Below are 17,713 nucleotides of genomic sequence, written 5' to 3'. Positions count from 1 at the left end.
TATATTTTTTTCTCTTTTTGTTTTCTTGATCACTTATTGTCTGATCTCCTGGTTTATGGAAGATGAGGCAGTTATGTTTAGGTTTCACTTCCCTGTCCTGATCTGACTAAACTAGCCAACAGATTTTCTCACCCTTTCCTTTTTGCCTTTTCCAGTATGGGTGGCATCCCTGCCCGGAATAGTAAAGGGGAAAGGCTTCTGCTTTATATTGGCATCATTGACATTCTGCAGTCTTACAGGTGAGGAGCATATGGATCCCAAATTAAGAGAGGGTGGATACAGATAACCACTCATGTTTCTCTTTTAGATGGGTTTGTTGCCAAGTTCTTCCGGAAGCAAGAATAGTGAGTTGCAGTCTGGCTACTTACTTCATTAGTTTTCAGATGGTTTATTTCCTTGATTTTGCCTCTTTCCCCAGCCTTTACAACCCTCCCTTCCCCATCTCCCCAGACATAATGTATACCTTCTGTGGAAAGCTGAGTCAGTCTTGGAAGCACCAGGGTGGAATATGCCATCTGTCTGGCTCTTTGCAAAAACCTATGAGATGAGTCATGCTCCACATTGGGATACAGCTAGAAACGTTGCCCTTTTCCATGGAGGAAAAACAGGAGGGTCACTGTGTTCTGTAAAAAGTATCAGCCTGTGGAACTAAGAGGCAGTGAAGTGATCACCAGGGAGGAGCTGGAAATGTTAGACCCCGGTTTTGTTCCTGTAAGGTTTTAAGTACTAATGAGGACTGGACAGTACTTGGTTTGTTGGTTCAGTATTATCATCCAGTTTTAACTACCCTTTCCAGTGTTGCCCATCTGTTCCTTCAGCTCTCCTTTTATAATAAATATTCATGTTCCTGATTTGCCAGGGACATAAATTGCCCTTTTCCCATGGGGGAATAATTGACTTACCTAGAAACAACATTGGTCTCCATGATGACCCAGCACTGCTGTGTCTGTTCTTGGGAAAACCAGTGTACCAGTAGATGTGCTTTCTCAGCTTCTGTCTTTTGAAGGTTTTCTATTAGCCCTTTAACCCCCTAAAATATAAAGTTATTAAGATCATTTATTGAAAAATGACATGAGGAGGTGATGTACATTTTTCTTGCAGGTTTGTTAAGAAGTTGGAGCACTCTTGGAAAGCCCTGGTACATGACGGGGTAAGTAGCAATACTAGAGGCTCTCTTACCCACTTCTGCCTCCATCACTTCTGATTGGCCTCCTCAGTTTCTTGCAATTTTTTTCTTTTTTTTTTTTTTTTTGAGACAGGGTCTTACTCTGTCACCCAGGCTGGAGTGCAGTGGCATGATCTCGCTTACTGCAACCTCCGTCTCCCAGTTTCAAGTGATTCTCCTGTCTCAGCCTCCCGAGTAGCTGGGACTACAGGCACACGCCACCATGCCCAGCTAATTTTTGTACTTTTAGTAGAGACGGGGTTCCACCATGTTGGTCAGGCAGGTCTCAAACTCTTGATCTCAAAGTGATCTGCCCACCTTGGCCTCCCAAAGTGCTGGGTTGAGGCGGAGTCTTGCTCTGTCACTCAGGCTGGAGTGCAGTAGCATGATCTCAGCTCACTTCAACCTCCACCTCCCAGGTTCAAGCGATTCTCATGCCTCAGCCTCCCATGTAGCTGGGATTACAGGTACCCGCTACCATGCCTGACTAATTTTTGTATTTTTAGTAGAGATGAGGTTTTGCCATGTTGAACAGGCTGGTCTCGAACTCCTGACTTCAGGTGATCTGCCCACCTCGGCCTCCCAAAGTGCTAGGATTACAGGCGTGAGCCACCATGCCCGGCCTTTTCCATTTATTTCATTTGTGGGTTTTACCCTTCTGCTAGGGGCTCAGTCTGGGGGAAGATAGCCCTTGGACTAAAGGTCCTCTTGCTGGGCCTCCCTCTAACTCTATAGCATTTCTTCTGCTCTGCAGGACACTGTCTCAGTGCATCGCCCAGGCTTCTACGCTGAACGGTTCCAGCGCTTCATGTGCAACACAGTATTTAAGAAGATTCCCTGTAAGTGGTTTCTACCAAGTGACTGCCTACTCTGACCAGTGGCTCCCTTACCCCAAGAGAACAGAGGGCAGGACACCTCTGGTAGGGAGCTGCCAACGCCAGAGGCCTCTCCTCCCACCTACATCCCATGAGAGCCATTTCTTACCCTTTGTGTTAGTCAGTCTGTCACAGTCGTTTCCAAGTTGCTGTTTCCCCCTTGGCTCTTCCTGCATATGTCAATGAGGTGAGGGCCATTTCTGGGGAACTGGGATTTGCAAAAAAAAAAAAAAAAAAAAAAAAGTGTAGTTGTGGATGTAGGATCCATGCCACAGAGATAGGCAGAGCCAGACTTTTATGTACAGAGATATGCAATGAGGTTACCAGTGTTCTGTTTTATCTTCTAGACTATCTCAAGTGGTTAGAGAAGCATTTACTGATTTCTGCTTAGCACATGTTTTGTTCTCTTTCCTCAACTTTCTTGTTTAGAAAGTGCCAATATTCTTTTTTTGCAAGTCTTCCATGCTGCTGCCACAGCAAATTCTAACTTCTCTTTCCCTTCTTCTCCTATTAGGCATCATTAGTCACATGGCAAGGGAGAGGGGACCTAGGCATGCCAGATAGTCTTAAGGGATATGGAAAAACCAGGCTGGGTGCAGTGTCTCACACAATCCCAGCACTTTGGGAGACCAAGGCAGGAGGATCAGTTAAGCCCGGGAGTTTGGAACCAGCCTGGGCAACATGATGAGACCTCATCTCTACAAAAAATTTTAAAAAGATAAGGAAAAAAATCATTTCAATCTTTACAAAATGATAAATATACAAGGGTCAATTATTTAGTGCTGGGCACATACGTGCTAAGAAGATGTAGAGTGAAAGTGTTACCTTTCTTGACCGGGCACGGTGGCTCATGCCTGTAATCGCAGCACTTTGGGAGGCCAAAGCAGGTGAATCACCTGAGGTCAGGAATTCGAGAAGTCTGACCAACATGTTGAAACCCCGTCTCTACTAAAAATACAAAAATTAGCCGGGTGGTGGTGCGCACCTATAAACTCAGCTACTCAGGAGGCTGAGGCAGGAGAATCACTTAAACCTGGGAGGAAGAGGTTGCAGTGAGCTGAAATAGGGCCATTGCACTCCAGCCTGGGTGACAGGAGAGAAACTTCATCTCAAAAAAAGTTCTTAGGTTTTACTATAGGATACTATTAAAGAAAAAAGGGGGCCAGGCGCAGTGGCTTACGCCTGTAATCCCAGCACTTTGGGAGGCCGAGGCGGGCGGATCATGAGGTTAGGAGATTGAGACCATCCTGGTAACATGGTGAAACCCCTCTCTACTAAAAATACAAAAAAAAAATTAGCCTGGCATGGTGGTGGGCGCCTGTAGTCCCAGCTACTTGGGAGGCTGAGGCAGGAGAATGGCGTGAACCCGGGAGGCGGAGCTTGCAGTGAGCCGAGATCGCGCCACTGCACTCCAGCCTGGGCGACAGAGTCAGACTCCATCTCACAAAAAAAAAGGAAAAGAAAAAGTGGGCGGGGGAAGTGGCACACACCTGTAATCCCAGCACTTTGGGAGGCAGAGGTGGGTAGACCACCTGAGGTCAGGAGTTCGAGACCAGCCTGACCAATATGGTGAAACCCCGTCTCTACTAAAAATACAAAATTAGCTAGGCATAGTGGCGCATGCCTGTAATCCTAGCTACCCAGGAGGCTGAGGCATGAGAATCACTTGAACTCTGGAGGCGGAGGTTGCAGTGAGCCAAGATTGCGCCACTGCACTCCAGCATAGGCAAACGAGCAAAACTCCATCTCAAAAAAAAGGAATAATGCATTAGGGTACGTTTCATCTGATGGAAGTAGAGCAGCTGTCAAGGCTCCATGTTGGAGGGGTAGGTGTGGATATGTTTCCTTTCCTCTAGGTTTTATGCCTCTTGGAAAGTGAAGTGAGCTAACACCTTGTTCTCCGAATAGTAGTTCATAGAGCCCATCTTTGTTGACATTAGCTTTTTCACTTTTCAGACCAACTTTGGGTGTGTGTTGGGGATACTAGCAATTACTTGTATGGATGTCTTGGTAATGGTTGCTAAGGTGGTTGCTAAGTAGGCTCTCTCTTTCCCTTTTGAAGTGAAGCCTTCTCCCTCCAAAAAGTTTCGGTCTGGCTCATCTTTCTCTCGGCGAGTAGGCTCCAGTGGCAACTCCTGCATTACTTACCAACCATCGGTCTCTGGGGAACACAAGGCACAAGTGACAACAAAGGCGGAAGTGGAGCCAGGTCAGCACTATGGCTGGGGTCTCCACGTGATGGGGTGCTCCTTCCCTTCCTTCTGAGCCTTTACCTTGTCTGGCTAGGACCTCTGCTCCCATTTCTATCCAGGAAGCCAAGCTGCTACATATTTTTCCTTGTATTTACCGTACCCCATCTTCTCTTTCTTTTTTCTAGGCGTTCACCTTGGTCGTCCTGATGTTTTACCTCAGACTCCACCTTTGGAGGAAATCAGTGAGGGCTCACCTATTCCTGACCCCAGTTTCTCACCTATAGTTGGAGAGACTTTGCAAATGCTAACTACAAGGTTTGTTTATTGGCCCCTTTCTCCATATAATCTTATCTCTCTTTTCAAGTCCTTGGAAACCTCTATAATATGATTGCATCGTAATAAATTACCCCAAGGGTTAGTGGCTTAAAATAACAAACATATATCATACTTTCTGTGGGTCAGGAATCCAGGCCCAGCTTAGCTGGGTCCTCTGGCTCAAGATTTCTCATGAGGTGGCATTTAAGCTGTTGGCCAGGGCTAGGGTCTCATCTGAAGGCTCAAATAGGAGAATCTGCTTCTAAGCTTATTTATGTGGTTATGGGTAGGATTTCGTTCCTTGTGGGTTGCTGAACTGAAGGCCTTAGTTCCTTGCTGGCTGTTGTCTGGGGGCTTCCCTCAGTTCTTTGCTACATGGACTTCTCCATAGGACAGCTCAGAACATGGCACCTGGCCTATCTGACAGTGAACGAGAGAGTATGTGCCTGTGCAGAAACCATAGCCTCTTATAAGTTAATCTCAGAATTGACATTCTACTACTTGTGCTATATTCTGTTCACTAAATGCAGCCCACACTCAAGAGGTAGGGATTACCCAGAGGTGTGAATACCAGGAGGCGCAGGGATCATTGTGAGCCATCTTAGAAACTGCTTGTCATAGTCTGCCCTCTGGTCTCCAGAAATTTACATACCTCCATGTCCAAAATAAACTGACCCCTTCCAGGATCTCCAGAAGTTTCATCCCATTGTAGCATGAGCTCAAAGTCCAGAGTTTTATTACTTAAATTAGGTCCAGGTTTGGATGAGCCCCCCAGGTATAGTTCCTTAAGCACAGCTCCTCACGAACAGTTCTTCTCAATCTGTGAACTTGTGGAACTAACGAGACAGTTATTCTTTCCCTGTGTACCTAGCACACAGTGGTGAGACAGGCATTAGATAACCAATATACACATTTCTGTACATAAAAGAGGAGAATGGGAGGCACAAAAAGGAGTCATTGATTTTATTAGCTGTTCCAAAATCCAGGAAATGTTGGAGTTTCTTTTATTAGGCCTCAAAGCAGAATAATTCTCCATGGTTCTTGGCTCTACCCTCTAGACTCTTGGTTTTGTCTTTTGAGTCTTCCTTTTTCATCAAAGCTAGAGTGTATTTTTACCTGAGTTCTTTTCTCAGCCTGCTTCTTTCCAGTAGAATTTTGGGGGAACTAGTGGTCTCTTTATTTTGTACTGTTTGTCTTTTTTGATCCAAGGTGGCAGTGTTTCTACTGATACAGAAGATTTTGTGGGCCTCCTGTGATTCACTTTTTTTTTTTTTTGAGACAGAGTCTCGCTCTGTCGCCCAGGCTACAGTGCAGTGGCACGATCTCAGCTCACTGCAAGCTCTGCCTCCTGGGTTCACGCCATTATCCTGCCTCAGCCTCCCGAGTAGCTGGGACTACAGGCGCCCGCCACTTCGCCCGGCTAGTTTTTTGTACTTTTTAGTAGAAACGGGGTTTCATCATGTTAGCCAGGATGGTCTCGATCTCCTGACCTTGTGATCCGTCTGTCTCGGCCTCCCGAAGTGCTGGGATTACAGGCTTGAGCCACCGCGCCCGGCCGAGCCTCCTGTGATTCTCCTTGGGATTTACTCCATTAGACAAAAGCCACACTCATAAATATCTTCTTCATGAGACCTAAGCTTACAGACCCTGCTTTTCGGTTGAAAGGATCTGTGAAACATAATCTTTTGAACAGCCTTTTGTATGACTGAATAGCGCAATCAGCCCTCCATATCCACAGGTTCCACATCCCAGATTCAACCAACTGTGGACTGAAAATACTTGAGAGCCTGGTATGGTGACTCATGCCTGTAATCCCACCATTTGGGAGGCTGAGGTGGGAGGATTGCTTGAGGCAGTTTGAGACCAACCTGGTCAATAAAATGAGACCCCCGTCCCTTAAAAAAAAAAAAAAAAAGAAAAAAAAAGAAAAAATAGTGTAAAAAAAAAAAAAAAATTCCGAAAATGTTATGTTGTTGCTGACATGTACTGTACAGTTAGGCCTACAATGGTTGTGTCTGTACTTAACATGTACAGAATTTTCTTGTCATTATTCCCTGAACAATGCAGTATAACAGCTATTTACATAGTATTTACATTGCATTAGTTATAAATAATCTAGGAATGATTTAAAGTATATGGAGGGCCAGGCGTGATGGCTCACACCTGTAATCCCAACACTTGTGGGAGATAGAGGCGGCCAGATTACTTGAGCCTAGAAGTTTAAGATCAGCCTGAGCAACATGGTGAAATCCCGTCTCTACCAAAAATATAAAAAAATCAGCTAGGCGTGGTGGTATGTGCCTGTAGTCCCAGTTACTCAGGAGGCTGAGGCAGGAGGATCGCTTGAACCCAGGAGGCAGAGGTTGCAGTGAGCTGAAATCGTGCCGCTGGACTCCAGCCTGGGTGACAGAGCGAGACCCTTTCTCAAAAAAATAAATAAAAATAAAGTATATGAAGGATGTGCATAAGTTATATGCAAATACTATACCATTCTATGTAAGGGACTTGTGCTTGTGGATTTTGATATTCAAGGAGAGGTTCTGGAACCAGTTCCCCACAGATACTGAGGGCTGACTATACTCTGAACCAATACCTTTTGTTTTTCTGAGGTCTTATTGAAATGTTTCACAGTCACGTTTGGCTTCATCTTTATTTTATTTTATTTTATTTTTTTGAGACGGAGTCTTGCTTTGTCACCCAGGCTAGAGTGCAGTGGCCGGATCTCAGCTCACTGCAAGCTCCGCCTCCCAGGTTCACGCCATTCTCCTGGCTCAGCCTCCCGCGTAGCTGGGACTACAGGCGCCTGCCACCTCGCCCGGCTAGTTTTTTGTATGTTTTAGTAGAGACGGCGTTTCACCATGTTAGCCAGGATGGTCTCGATCTCCTGACCTCGTGATCCGCCCGTCTCGGCCTCCCAAAGTGCTGGGATTACAGGCTTGAGCCACCGCGCCCGGCCTGGCTTCATCTTTAGACCACATTTTCTTGGCAGTGCCCTGGAGCTTATCCTTGCTCAAAAGCCTTTTTTTTTTTGGGGGGGGGTAGACATGATGTCTCACTGTGTTAACCAGGCTGGTCTTAAACAGTCCTCCTCCCTCTGCCTCCTAAAGTGAGCCACAGTATGTGGCCTATCATTTCTTAATTTTAGCATCGTTTGCTCTCTGGAGAGGCTTAGAATTTTCAAAACCTATCAAGTTCTGGTATTTTTGTTTAATAGTCCTTCCCATAATTTCTTTCTGTTCTCTTACATTTTACTATAAGCATCAAGAGAAAACCAGGTGGCACCTTCAGGACTTTGCTTGGAAATCTCCTTAGCTAGATTGTCCAATTCTTTAGGCACATATTCTACTTTTCACATAATCACAAATCACATTGTTGCTAAACTTTATGCTGCTACCTTACTAGGATCTCCTTTCCTTCAATTTCCAATAAAATTTTTCTCAGTTTAAGCCCTCACTGGTAACCCCATTTAAGTCCAAAATTCTATAAACAGCATATTCAGGACACTAACTTTTCACTAAAATGCTCCTCCAAGCCACCCCCAATGTTTTGTTTTGTTTTTGTTTTTTGAGATGGAGTCTCACTCTGTTGCCCGGGCAGGAGTTCAGTGGCACGATCTTGGCTCACTGCAATCTCCGCTGACAGGGTCTCCCTCTGTCCCCCAGGCTAGAATGTAGTGGCACTATCTTGGTTTATTGCAACTTCCACCTCCCAGATTCAAGCAATTCTCCTACCTCAGCCTCCCGAGTACCTGGGATTATAAGCATGCACCATCATGCCTGGCTAATTTTTGTATTTTTGATAGAGACGGGGTTTTGCCATGTTCCTCAGGCTGGTCTTGAGCTCGTGGCCTCAGGTGATCTGCCTGCCTCAGGCTCCCAAAGTGCTGGGATTGCAGGCATGAGCCACCGCACTGGGCCACCACCCCCAAATTTTAGATTTTTGTTACAGCAGCACCTCAATTCCAGGTGCAAAAATCTGTATTATCTATTATTGTGTAACAAATTACCCCAGACTTAGCTGTCAAAAACAAACATTTGTTATCTCAGTCCGAGTGTGGTGGCTCACACCCGTAATCCTAGCACTTTGGGAGGCCAAGGAGGGCGGATCACCTGAGGCCAGGAGTTCAAGACCAGCCTGGCCAACATGGTGAAACCCTGTCTCTACTAAAAATGTAAAAAATAGCCAGGCGTGGTGATGCGTGCCTATAATCCCAAATACTCAGGAGGCTGAGGTGAGAGAATTGCTTGAACCCGGGAGGCAGAGGTTGCAGTGAGCCATAATTGTGCCACTGCACTTCAGCCTGGGCAACAGTGAGATCCGTCTCAAAAAGAAAACAAAAATTTGTTATCCCAGTTTCTGTACCTTAGCTGGATGCCTTTGGCTCGGGTTCTCTCTGGAGATTACAGTCAAGCTATTAGTCCAAAAGCTTATCTGAGGGAAGATCAGGTTCTCAGCTCACTTACATGGTTGTTGGCAGTATTCGGTTCCTTTGTCACATCGCCCTCTCCATAGCCAGCTCTTAGCATAGGAGCTGAATTTCCTCAGAGCAGGCAAGCAGGGGCTAGAGCATGAGTCCAAGAAGAAGCTATGATATTTTTATAATCTCATCTCCGAATTGACATTCCGTCTCCTGTGCCGCATTCTGTCCAGGAGAAGAGAATCACTAAGTGCAGCCTACACTAGAGAGGGGAGAGAATTACACAATGGCATGGATCTCAGGAGGCAGGGATTATTGGGGGGAATCTTAGAGAGTACCTACCACATCTGGAGATTGAAACAGAAGAGGGCAGAGTACTGGGAAATGTTTTATAGTATTCAAGAAGCCAAATATAGTTAATTAAAACAGTGTGCTTTGCCAGGAGCTATGGCTCATGCCTTTAATCCCAGCACTTTGGGAGGCCGAGGCGGGTGGATCACAAGGTCAGGAGATCGAGACCATCTTGGCTAACATGGTGAAACCCCGACTCTATTAAAAATACAAAAAAAAAATTAGCTGGGTGTGGTGGTGGACACCTGTAGTCCCAGCTACTCAGGAGGCTGAGGCAGGAGAATGGCGTGAACCCTAGCAGAGCTTGCAGTGAGCAGAGATCGTGCCACTGCACTCCAGCCTCGGTGACAAAGCGAGACTCTGTCTCAAAAAAAAATAAATAAAACAGTGTGCTTCAAAATCTAGTAGCTTCTTAGCCTCTTCTTTCCAAATTCTAAATTGATTCTGAAGTGAAAATTAGAGAAGCAGTATGAGATTTAAGAGGGGAGTCCTTTGTTGTTGTCTTCTAATTCTTTTTCTCTCTGCTTCTGTTTTTTTTTCGCCTGTTAGTACAACCTTGGAAAAGCTTGAAGTTGCAGAGTCAGAGTTCACCCATGTGAGTGTCTGGGATGTGTGGGAGGTGAACGTTTTGCAGGGTATAAAGAGGATCACTCATGGCCTGGAGCAGGAAGTTAATTGGCAAGATTAGAGGAGCTGGGTACCTCCTAAATCTTGTTTTTTATTTTTTATTTTGTTTATATATATATATATATATATATATATATATATATATATATATTTTTTTTTTTTTTTTTTTGAGACGGAGTCTCGCTCTGTCGCCCAGACTGGAGTGCAGTGGCGCAATCTCGGCTCACTGCAAGCTCCGCCTCCCGGGTTCACGCCATTCTCCTGCCTCAGCCTCCCGAGTAGCTGGGACTACAGGCCCCCGCCACTGCGCCCGGCTAATTTTTTTCTATTTTTAGTAGAGACGGGGTTTCACCATGGTCTCGATCTCCTGACCTTGTGATCCGCCCGCCTCGACCTCCCAAAGTGCTGGGATTACAGGCGTGAGCCACCGCGCCCAGCCTATTTATATATTTTTTTGAGATGGAGTCTCACTCTGTTGCCCAGGCTGGAGTGCAATGGTGCAATCTTGGCTCACTGCAACCTCCGCCTCCTGGGTTCAAGCAGTTCTCCTGCCTCAGCCTCCGGAGTAGCTGGGACTACAGGCGCACGCCACCATGCCCGGCTAATTTTTGTATTTTTTAGTAGGGGCACGGTTTCACCATATTGGACAGTCTGGTCTCGAACTTCTGGTGTCGTGAGCACAGGTGTGAGCCATTGCACCCAACCATCGTGTTTGTTTTGTTTTGTTTTTTTGAGACTGAGTCTCGCTCTGTGGAGTGCAGTGGCCTCTCAAAGTGCTGGGATTACAGGCATGAGCTACCGCGCTTGGCCGCCATCTTGTTTTTTTAAAAATATCTTTGGTACCTGATACTTGGAGGCTGAAGCTGAAATAGAAACTTCTTAACGCTTGAAATCCATTCCTGCTTAATCTCATACTCCACATCCTTAACTTTACACTCTCCTTTTACAGTAAGCGCAAAGCCTCAGAAGACCTGGAACAAGATTCTGCCATCTCTGTGATCCCGAGATGTGTCAGGCCTTGCCCCATCAATGCTGAATTTTCTTCTACTTGGTCATCAAAAAAGGAGTGTAATAGAAGCGAGGGGAGCTCCTCCTCCATCTTCTTACTGAAGAAGAACCTCCTCTCCTTCCCCTTCCTCATGAATGGGCATTAGTGCCTCAGACAGTTGAGGACCGAAGCATCCCCTCCACTCCAGAGTTGGGTGGTACGGATTTTCAACTGGCTAACCCTTGGCCTCCACAATTGAATTTTTTTCAGACCCCCATTCTTCATGCTGGAAATGGGATTGCTGTACTTGGCAGTTTTCTTTCCCCTCATCTTTGACCAGGAACTGGACTTTTAGTTTCCTCAGGACAGACTAGCTGGCACATTATCTCCACCTTAGTTCTTTCTCCCTGATCCCTGGAAGAATACCCCTGTAATCTCTGTAAAGGTTTTTGGGGGGATAAGGGAGTTTAACCACCTCTCAGCGTTCTTTTTTTTTTTTTTTTTCCCTGAAAAAAGGAAAAAGCGCACAGCACACAGTTTCAAGCCAGCTTCAGATCAAAACTCCAGAAGTGTTGACAAGATGCCTATTCGTAGGGTTCCCTCAGAAGAGCCATGGTGTTTGTGAAGAGAAGAGTAGTGATTGCTCTGCCAGAAGCAGCTCCTCTTTAAGCTCCACCTTTCTTGATGAATTTCTTAAGGCTGAAGGAATGGAGAGTGGGACATGGGGTAATCTTTACCCCTTTTGTTAAAACAGGAGGCAGCCATGGGCTGGGAGATCATAGCCCTTCCTAGGCAGAATCCTGTTCACTGCCAAGCTATAATAATTATTACTATTTTGCAATTTGAAATATATTCTGGTTGATTTTCTTTTTTTTTTTTTTTTTTTTGAGACGGAGTCTTGCTCTGCCGCCCAGGCTGGAGTGCAGTGGCCGGATCTCAGCTCACTGCAAGCTCTGCCTCCCGGGTTCACGCCATTCTCCTGCCTCAGCCTCCCGAGTAGCTGGGACTACAGGCGCCCGCCTCCTCGCCCGGCTAGTTTTTTGTATTTTTTTAGTAGAGACGGGGTTTCACCCTGTTAGCCAGGATGGTCTCAATCTCCCGACCTCGTGATCCGCCCGTCTCGGCCTCCCAAAGTGCTGGCATTACAGGCTTGAGCCACCGCGCCCGGCCTTCTGGTTGATTTTCTAAATGTGAAGACTTACTAAATGAATTTTAGATCATTCTCCAAAGGAGATTTTTTTGCTCTTCTCATCTTTTCCAACAGTGTTCTCCTGTTTGTGGAGCTAAGGTGAAGAGGGGACACCTGTCTGTTTTATCAGGCAGTCCGTATCTATGAGACCAGGAAATATTTTCTTAAACTCATGGGGAGACAGCAGATTCTTGCCTTGGTGAGGTCATTGCTGTGCCATATGTCCTACCCCCCTGTCTTCATGCAGGGAAGTTGGAAATGGGGGCTACATATGCTCTCTCCTCCCCATCTACAAGAGTTGTGGTTTTCCATCTGATTCTTCCACTCTTGTCAGGGGAAGAAGGGGGCCTGGTATCTCAGGCAGATTGTTGAATTCTTGTTCTATCCCTTCTCTATCCCACCCTGCCTTGATAATATGTTAGCCCATACCCCAAATAACTGTCTATATTAGACACCCCCAGCCAGTTTCTGGCTGCCTGTCTTTGCTGCCATGTTCTTTTTTACAAGAAGGAAAGAGTTCTTGCTATTTTTTTTCATAATTTACTATTTATGATGTATTTAAGTGTTTTATTAAGGACACAGTTCTGTTAGGGGTGGGAGGGAATATTTAAGGGAGGGCTGGGTCTTAGGGAAAGGAATGGGGAATCAACATTTTTATGAAGTGTCACTATTTGCCTTTACTTTGTATTGTTCAGAAATGGCAAATACAATATAAAAGTGATACATGGTTTTAATGTAATAAACTTTAATCGGTTATTTAGATCTCTTATTTCTTCTGATTCTTTTTCATATACCATCTGCTCACACTCCTTCTCCACCACGCAGGCTCAGTTTTGTTCGTGTTGCCCTAAACAAAGGCTGCATACTTTCCAGCTTGCAACACTGCAGCTTCACTCTTAAGGCTTTATGTCCGTATGTCCTCTTCCTCAGCAACCCCATTGTCTTCACAAGGAAAAGCGGTGAATGAATATGAGGGGAATTACTGTAGGTCTCTTGCCTAGGTTGCAACCCAGTTTAACAGGGATTTGGAGATTCAAAACTCATTTTACTCAGGTTTAAGAAGAAAGGAGAGGGACAGTGGGAAAAGTAAGTTTGAGGTTGCTGGCCTTAGTGATTCCCTCCCTTTCATTCCCTTGACCTGGCCCTAGGGTGTCACTCTTAGAAGATCATAGAGATTGCAATGCATAGAGTAGTTGGAGATCAAAGAAATAATTGTCCTTCAAGAGTTTCTAGTTTCCGGGAGGAACACAAATACACGAAAACAATGTATTATATGTGAGACAGCTACTTAAGCTATCTGAAGGTGGCACAGAACATAAAAGGGGGAAAAATTGACAGTTATGTGGGATGAAAGTGTTAGAGAATGTTTCACTTCCAGCACAAGGACTAGATGCACGAGAATGGCCTGTTTTTGAGAACAAGGAAGAGATCATGGTGAGAATATTGGAATAGGTATAGTTAGAGGCAATATTGGGAACCCTGAAATATTTTTTGCCCCAATAGGATGTGATACAAAATAATTGAGAGACTAACAAAGTTTCATCAGAATTAATAGAGGATTGGCCGGGTCCAGTGGCTCACATCTGTAATCCCAGCACTTTGGGAGGCCAAGGCAAGTGGATCACTTGAGGCCAAGAGTTAAAGAGCAGCCCGGTCAACAATGTGAAACCCCATCTCTACTAAAAATACAAAAATTAGGCCAGGTGTGGTGGCTCACACTTGTAATCCCAGCACTTTGGGATGACGAGGTGAGCAGATGACCTGAGGTTGGGAGTTTGACCAACATGGAGAACCAACATGACCAATATGGAGAAAACCCGTCTTTACTAAAAATAGAAAAAATTAGCTGGGCGTGGTGGGTGCACGCCTGTAATCCCAGCTACTTAGGATGCTGAGTCAAGACAATCTCTTGAACCTGAGAGGCAGAGGTTGCGGTGAGCCAAGATTGAGCCATTGTACTCCAGCCTGGGCAACAAGAGCGAAACTCCTTCTCAAAAAAAAAAAAAAAATTAGCCAGGCATGGTGGCAGGTGCCTGTAATCCCAGCTACTTGGGAGGCTGAGACAGGAGAATCACTTGAACCCGGGAGGCAGAGGTTGCAGTGGCTGAGATTGCACCATTCATTGCATTCCACCCTGGCAACAGAGGGACACACTGTCTCAAAAAAAAAAAAAAAAAAAAAGGAAAGGCACGTACTTGGATTGGAAGAGGAATGGGGATTCTCAAAGTTTCTTTTTCTTTCTTTTTTTTTTTTTTTTTTGAGACGGAGTCTCGCTGTGTCGCCCAGGCTAGAGTGCAGTGGCCGAATCTCAGCTCACTGCAAGCTCCGCCTCCCGGGTTTACGCCATTCTCCTGCCTCAGCCTCCCGAGTAGCTGGGACTACAGGCGTCCGCCACCTCGCCTGGCTAAGTTTTTGTATTTTTTAGTAGAGACGGGGTTTCACCGTGTCAGCCAGGATGGTCTCGATCTCCTGACCTCGTGATCCGCCCGTCTCGGCCTCCCAAAGTGCTGGGATTACAGGCTTGAGCCACCGCGCCCGGCCTCTTTCTTTTTTTTTTTGAGACAGTTTCACCATGTTTGCCAGGTTGGTCTCAAACTCCTGGCCTCAAGTGATTTGCCCGCCTCGGCCTCCCAAAGTGCTGGGATTACAGGCGTGAGCCACCACACCCAGCCCATATTCTCAAAGTTTTGAATTTGATTTTCCCACAGCCCCAGCCAGTCCTCCTTTTGTCTGAATAAGGAGAACACTTTTTTCCCTAATAGAAATTGGAGGTTAACATGTTTTAGGCATAAATGTTCTACTTCCCTGACCTTGTCACTCAAAGTGTACTCAACTACTGAGTGGGGTGGTGTAGATAATCCTCTTATGATCAGAGGGTCCCTCTAGCGGTGAGCAGCGACTAGCGCTTATTCTCTAGCTATATCCTCTAATTTATAATCAGATACAAGTAGGGTCTGTTAGTATAAAACTTCTAACTAAAAGAGAAATTAAAATCATAGGATAATAAAGTTGGAAATCATCATCTGGTCTGACATTTTACTCTTAAGCATGTCAATCTCAGCTATTCTGAAAAGTATTCAGAGATGAAGTCTCATTCTTTATTAGTTTTTCCTTTTTTCTTTTTTTGAGACGGAGTTTCACTCTTGTCGCCCAGGCTGGAGTACAATAGCACGATCTTGGCTCACTGCAACCTTCGCCTCCCGTATTCAAGGGATTCTCCTGCTTCAGCCTCCAGAGTAGCTGGGACTATAGGCACCCGCCACAATGCCTGGCTAATTTTTGTATTTTTAGTAGGAAGGGGTTTCACCATGTTGGCCAATATCTTCTCGATCTCCTGAATTCGTGATCCATCTGCTTCGGCCTCCCAAAGTGCTGGGATTGCCCAGCCTTGGTTTTCTTTATTTTAGAGTCTTGTTCTATCACCCAGAGCAATCCCAGCTCACTGCAGCCTTTACCTTCTGGGCTCAGGCAACTGTCCTACCTTAACCTTTCAAGTAGCTGAGACTACAGGCCTGCACCATCACAACCAGCTAATTTTTGTATTTTTTTGTTGCAACGGGGGTATCCAGGCTGGTCTCGAACTCCCTACCTCAAGTGATCTGCCCACCTCGGCCTCTCAAAGTGCTGGTATTACAGGTGTGAGCCACCATGCCCAGCTGGCCTTTATTTTTCATTATGGAAATTTCCAAACCAAAAGTAGAGTAGTATGGTAAACCACTGTGTACACATAACCCAGCTTCAATAATTATCAACATAAAAGGCCAGTGTGGCCGGGTGCAGTGGCTCAAGCTTGTAATCCCAGCTTTCGGAGGCTGAGATGGGAGGCCCAGAGTTTGAGGTTGCAATGAGCTATATATGATTGCACCACTGCTGCACTCCAGCCCAGTGAGACCTTGTCTCTTTTGTTTTATTTAACACCCTGTCTCAAAAAACAAAACAATTTGTTTCTTCCAAAGGATTAAATCCCAAACTTCATATACTTTTTTTGTCTATGAATATAACATATAACCCTTAATAAAGATTCCTTTTATAATGGTGACAACTTTAACACTATTATCATGCCTAAAAAAATTATTTAATATCAAATATCCAGCTGATGTGATGGCTCACACCTGTAATCCCAACACTTTGAGACTTTTTTTTTTTCAGAGATGGGGTCTCACTATATTGCCTATGCTGGTCTCGAACTCCTGCACTCAATTCATCCTCTCACATCAAAAAATTAAAAACAAATGAGCCGGGCTTGGTGGCATGCACCTATAGCCCCAGCTACTCAGGAGGCTGAGGCAGGAGGATTGCTTGAACCCTGGAGGTGGAGATTGCAGTGAGCCGAGATCAGGCCACTGCACTCCAGTCTGGGCGAAAGGGCAACACCCTGTCTCAAACAATAAAATTTTGTAGAGACGGAGTCTGGCTGTGTTATCCAGGCTGTTCTCAAACTCCTAGCCTGAGTTGATCCTCCTGCCTGGGCCTCCCAAAACGCTGGGATTATAAAACCTAAGCCATTGCATCAGGCCTTAAATGTAATTTTTGATTAACAAACCAAAATGGTTTAGTGGTTTGTTCTTTGGGAGATTAGTTAATATAATTGAGTTGTCAAATCTTTTCTGGGCTCTCTACTGGGCTTAGGGAATTGTAAAGATTAAGACACATTGCTGGCCAGGTGTGGTGGCTCACGCCTGTAATCCCAGCACTTTGGGAAGCTGAGGCGGGTGGATCAACTGACGTCAAGAGATCGAAACCAGCCTGGCCAACATGGTGAAACCCTGTCTCTACTAAAAATACAAAATTAGCCGGTCATGGTGTCACGCCCCTGTAGTCCCAGCTACCTGGGAGGCTGAGGCGGGAGAATTGCTGGAACCCAGGAGGCAGAGGTTGCAGTGAGCCTAGATCGAGACACTGCACTCTAGCCTGGGTGACAGAGTGAGACTCCTTCATCTCAAAAAAAAAAAAAAGACACGTTGCCTACCCTTAGTTAAATGGGGGAGGAGATAAATATACAAATAAATTCAATTCAAAGGTATAAGGGCTTGTTGAATTAAAATTCTACAGGGAACTGAAGGCTGTAGAAAGTCATTAGTGATCTCTACTTTTTTTTTTTTTTTTTGAGACGGAGTCTCACTCTGTCCCCCAGGTTGGAATGCAGTGGCGTGATCTGTGCTCACTGCAATCTCTGCCTCCCGGGTTCAAGCGATTCTCCTTCCTCAGCCTCCAGAGTAGCTGGGATTACAGGCGCCCGCCACTATGCCTGGCTAGTTTTTTTTTTTTTTTTTTTTTTTTAAGATGGGGTCTCACTCTGTTGCCCACGCTTGAGTGCAGTGGTGCAATCTCGGCTCATTGCAATCTCCGTCTCCCGGGTTCAAGTAATTCTCCTGCCTCAGCCTCCCGAGTAGCTGGGATTACAGGCGTGCGCCACCATGCCCGGCTAATTTTTTGTATTTTTAGTAGATACAGGGTTTCACCATGCTGGTCAGGCTGGTCTCGAACTCCTGACTTCGTGATCCGCCGGCCTTGGCCTCCCAAAGTGCTAGAATAACAGGCGTGAGCCACCGCGCTCGGCCGATCCCGACACTTTTTTTTAAAATGACGAAGCT

General features: G+C 45.6%; 1 protein-coding gene across 43 annotated transcripts in view; it reads left to right on the top strand.

Annotated features, from left to right (window-relative positions):
• The window catches only part of PIP5K1A (phosphatidylinositol-4-phosphate 5-kinase type 1 alpha), a 53,065-nt gene extending 40,184 nt beyond the window's left edge, over positions 1-12,881 (top strand). For 14 of the 43 annotated variants that reach the window (XM_045363831.2, XM_005541910.4, XM_045363801.2 and 11 more), the window contains 6 exons: positions 156-239; positions 1,102-1,150; positions 1,920-2,004; positions 4,103-4,249; positions 4,418-4,547; positions 10,892-12,881. In XM_045363831.2, the coding sequence (XP_045219766.1) occupies positions 156-239; positions 1,102-1,150; positions 1,920-2,004; positions 4,103-4,249; positions 4,418-4,547; positions 10,892-11,096 (700 nt within the window). In that variant the 3' untranslated portion in view covers positions 11,097-12,881. Of the gene's footprint in view, positions 1-155; positions 240-1,101; positions 1,151-1,919; positions 2,005-4,102; positions 4,250-4,417; positions 4,548-9,864; positions 9,911-10,891 lie in introns of all 43 variants that reach the window. The other 29 variants (XM_073995746.1, XM_015457461.4, XM_073995668.1 and 26 more) reach the window with 4 other exon arrangements.
• The last annotated feature ends 4,832 nt before the right edge of the window (positions 12,882-17,713 follow it).

Source organism: Macaca fascicularis, chromosome 1, assembly GCF_037993035.2.
Source record: "Macaca fascicularis isolate 582-1 chromosome 1, T2T-MFA8v1.1".
In the NCBI taxonomy this organism is placed as follows: domain Eukaryota; kingdom Metazoa; phylum Chordata; class Mammalia; order Primates; family Cercopithecidae; genus Macaca; species Macaca fascicularis.
Note: the sequence above shows the minus strand (reverse complement) of the source record. Positions and strands in the feature narration are given on the sequence as shown.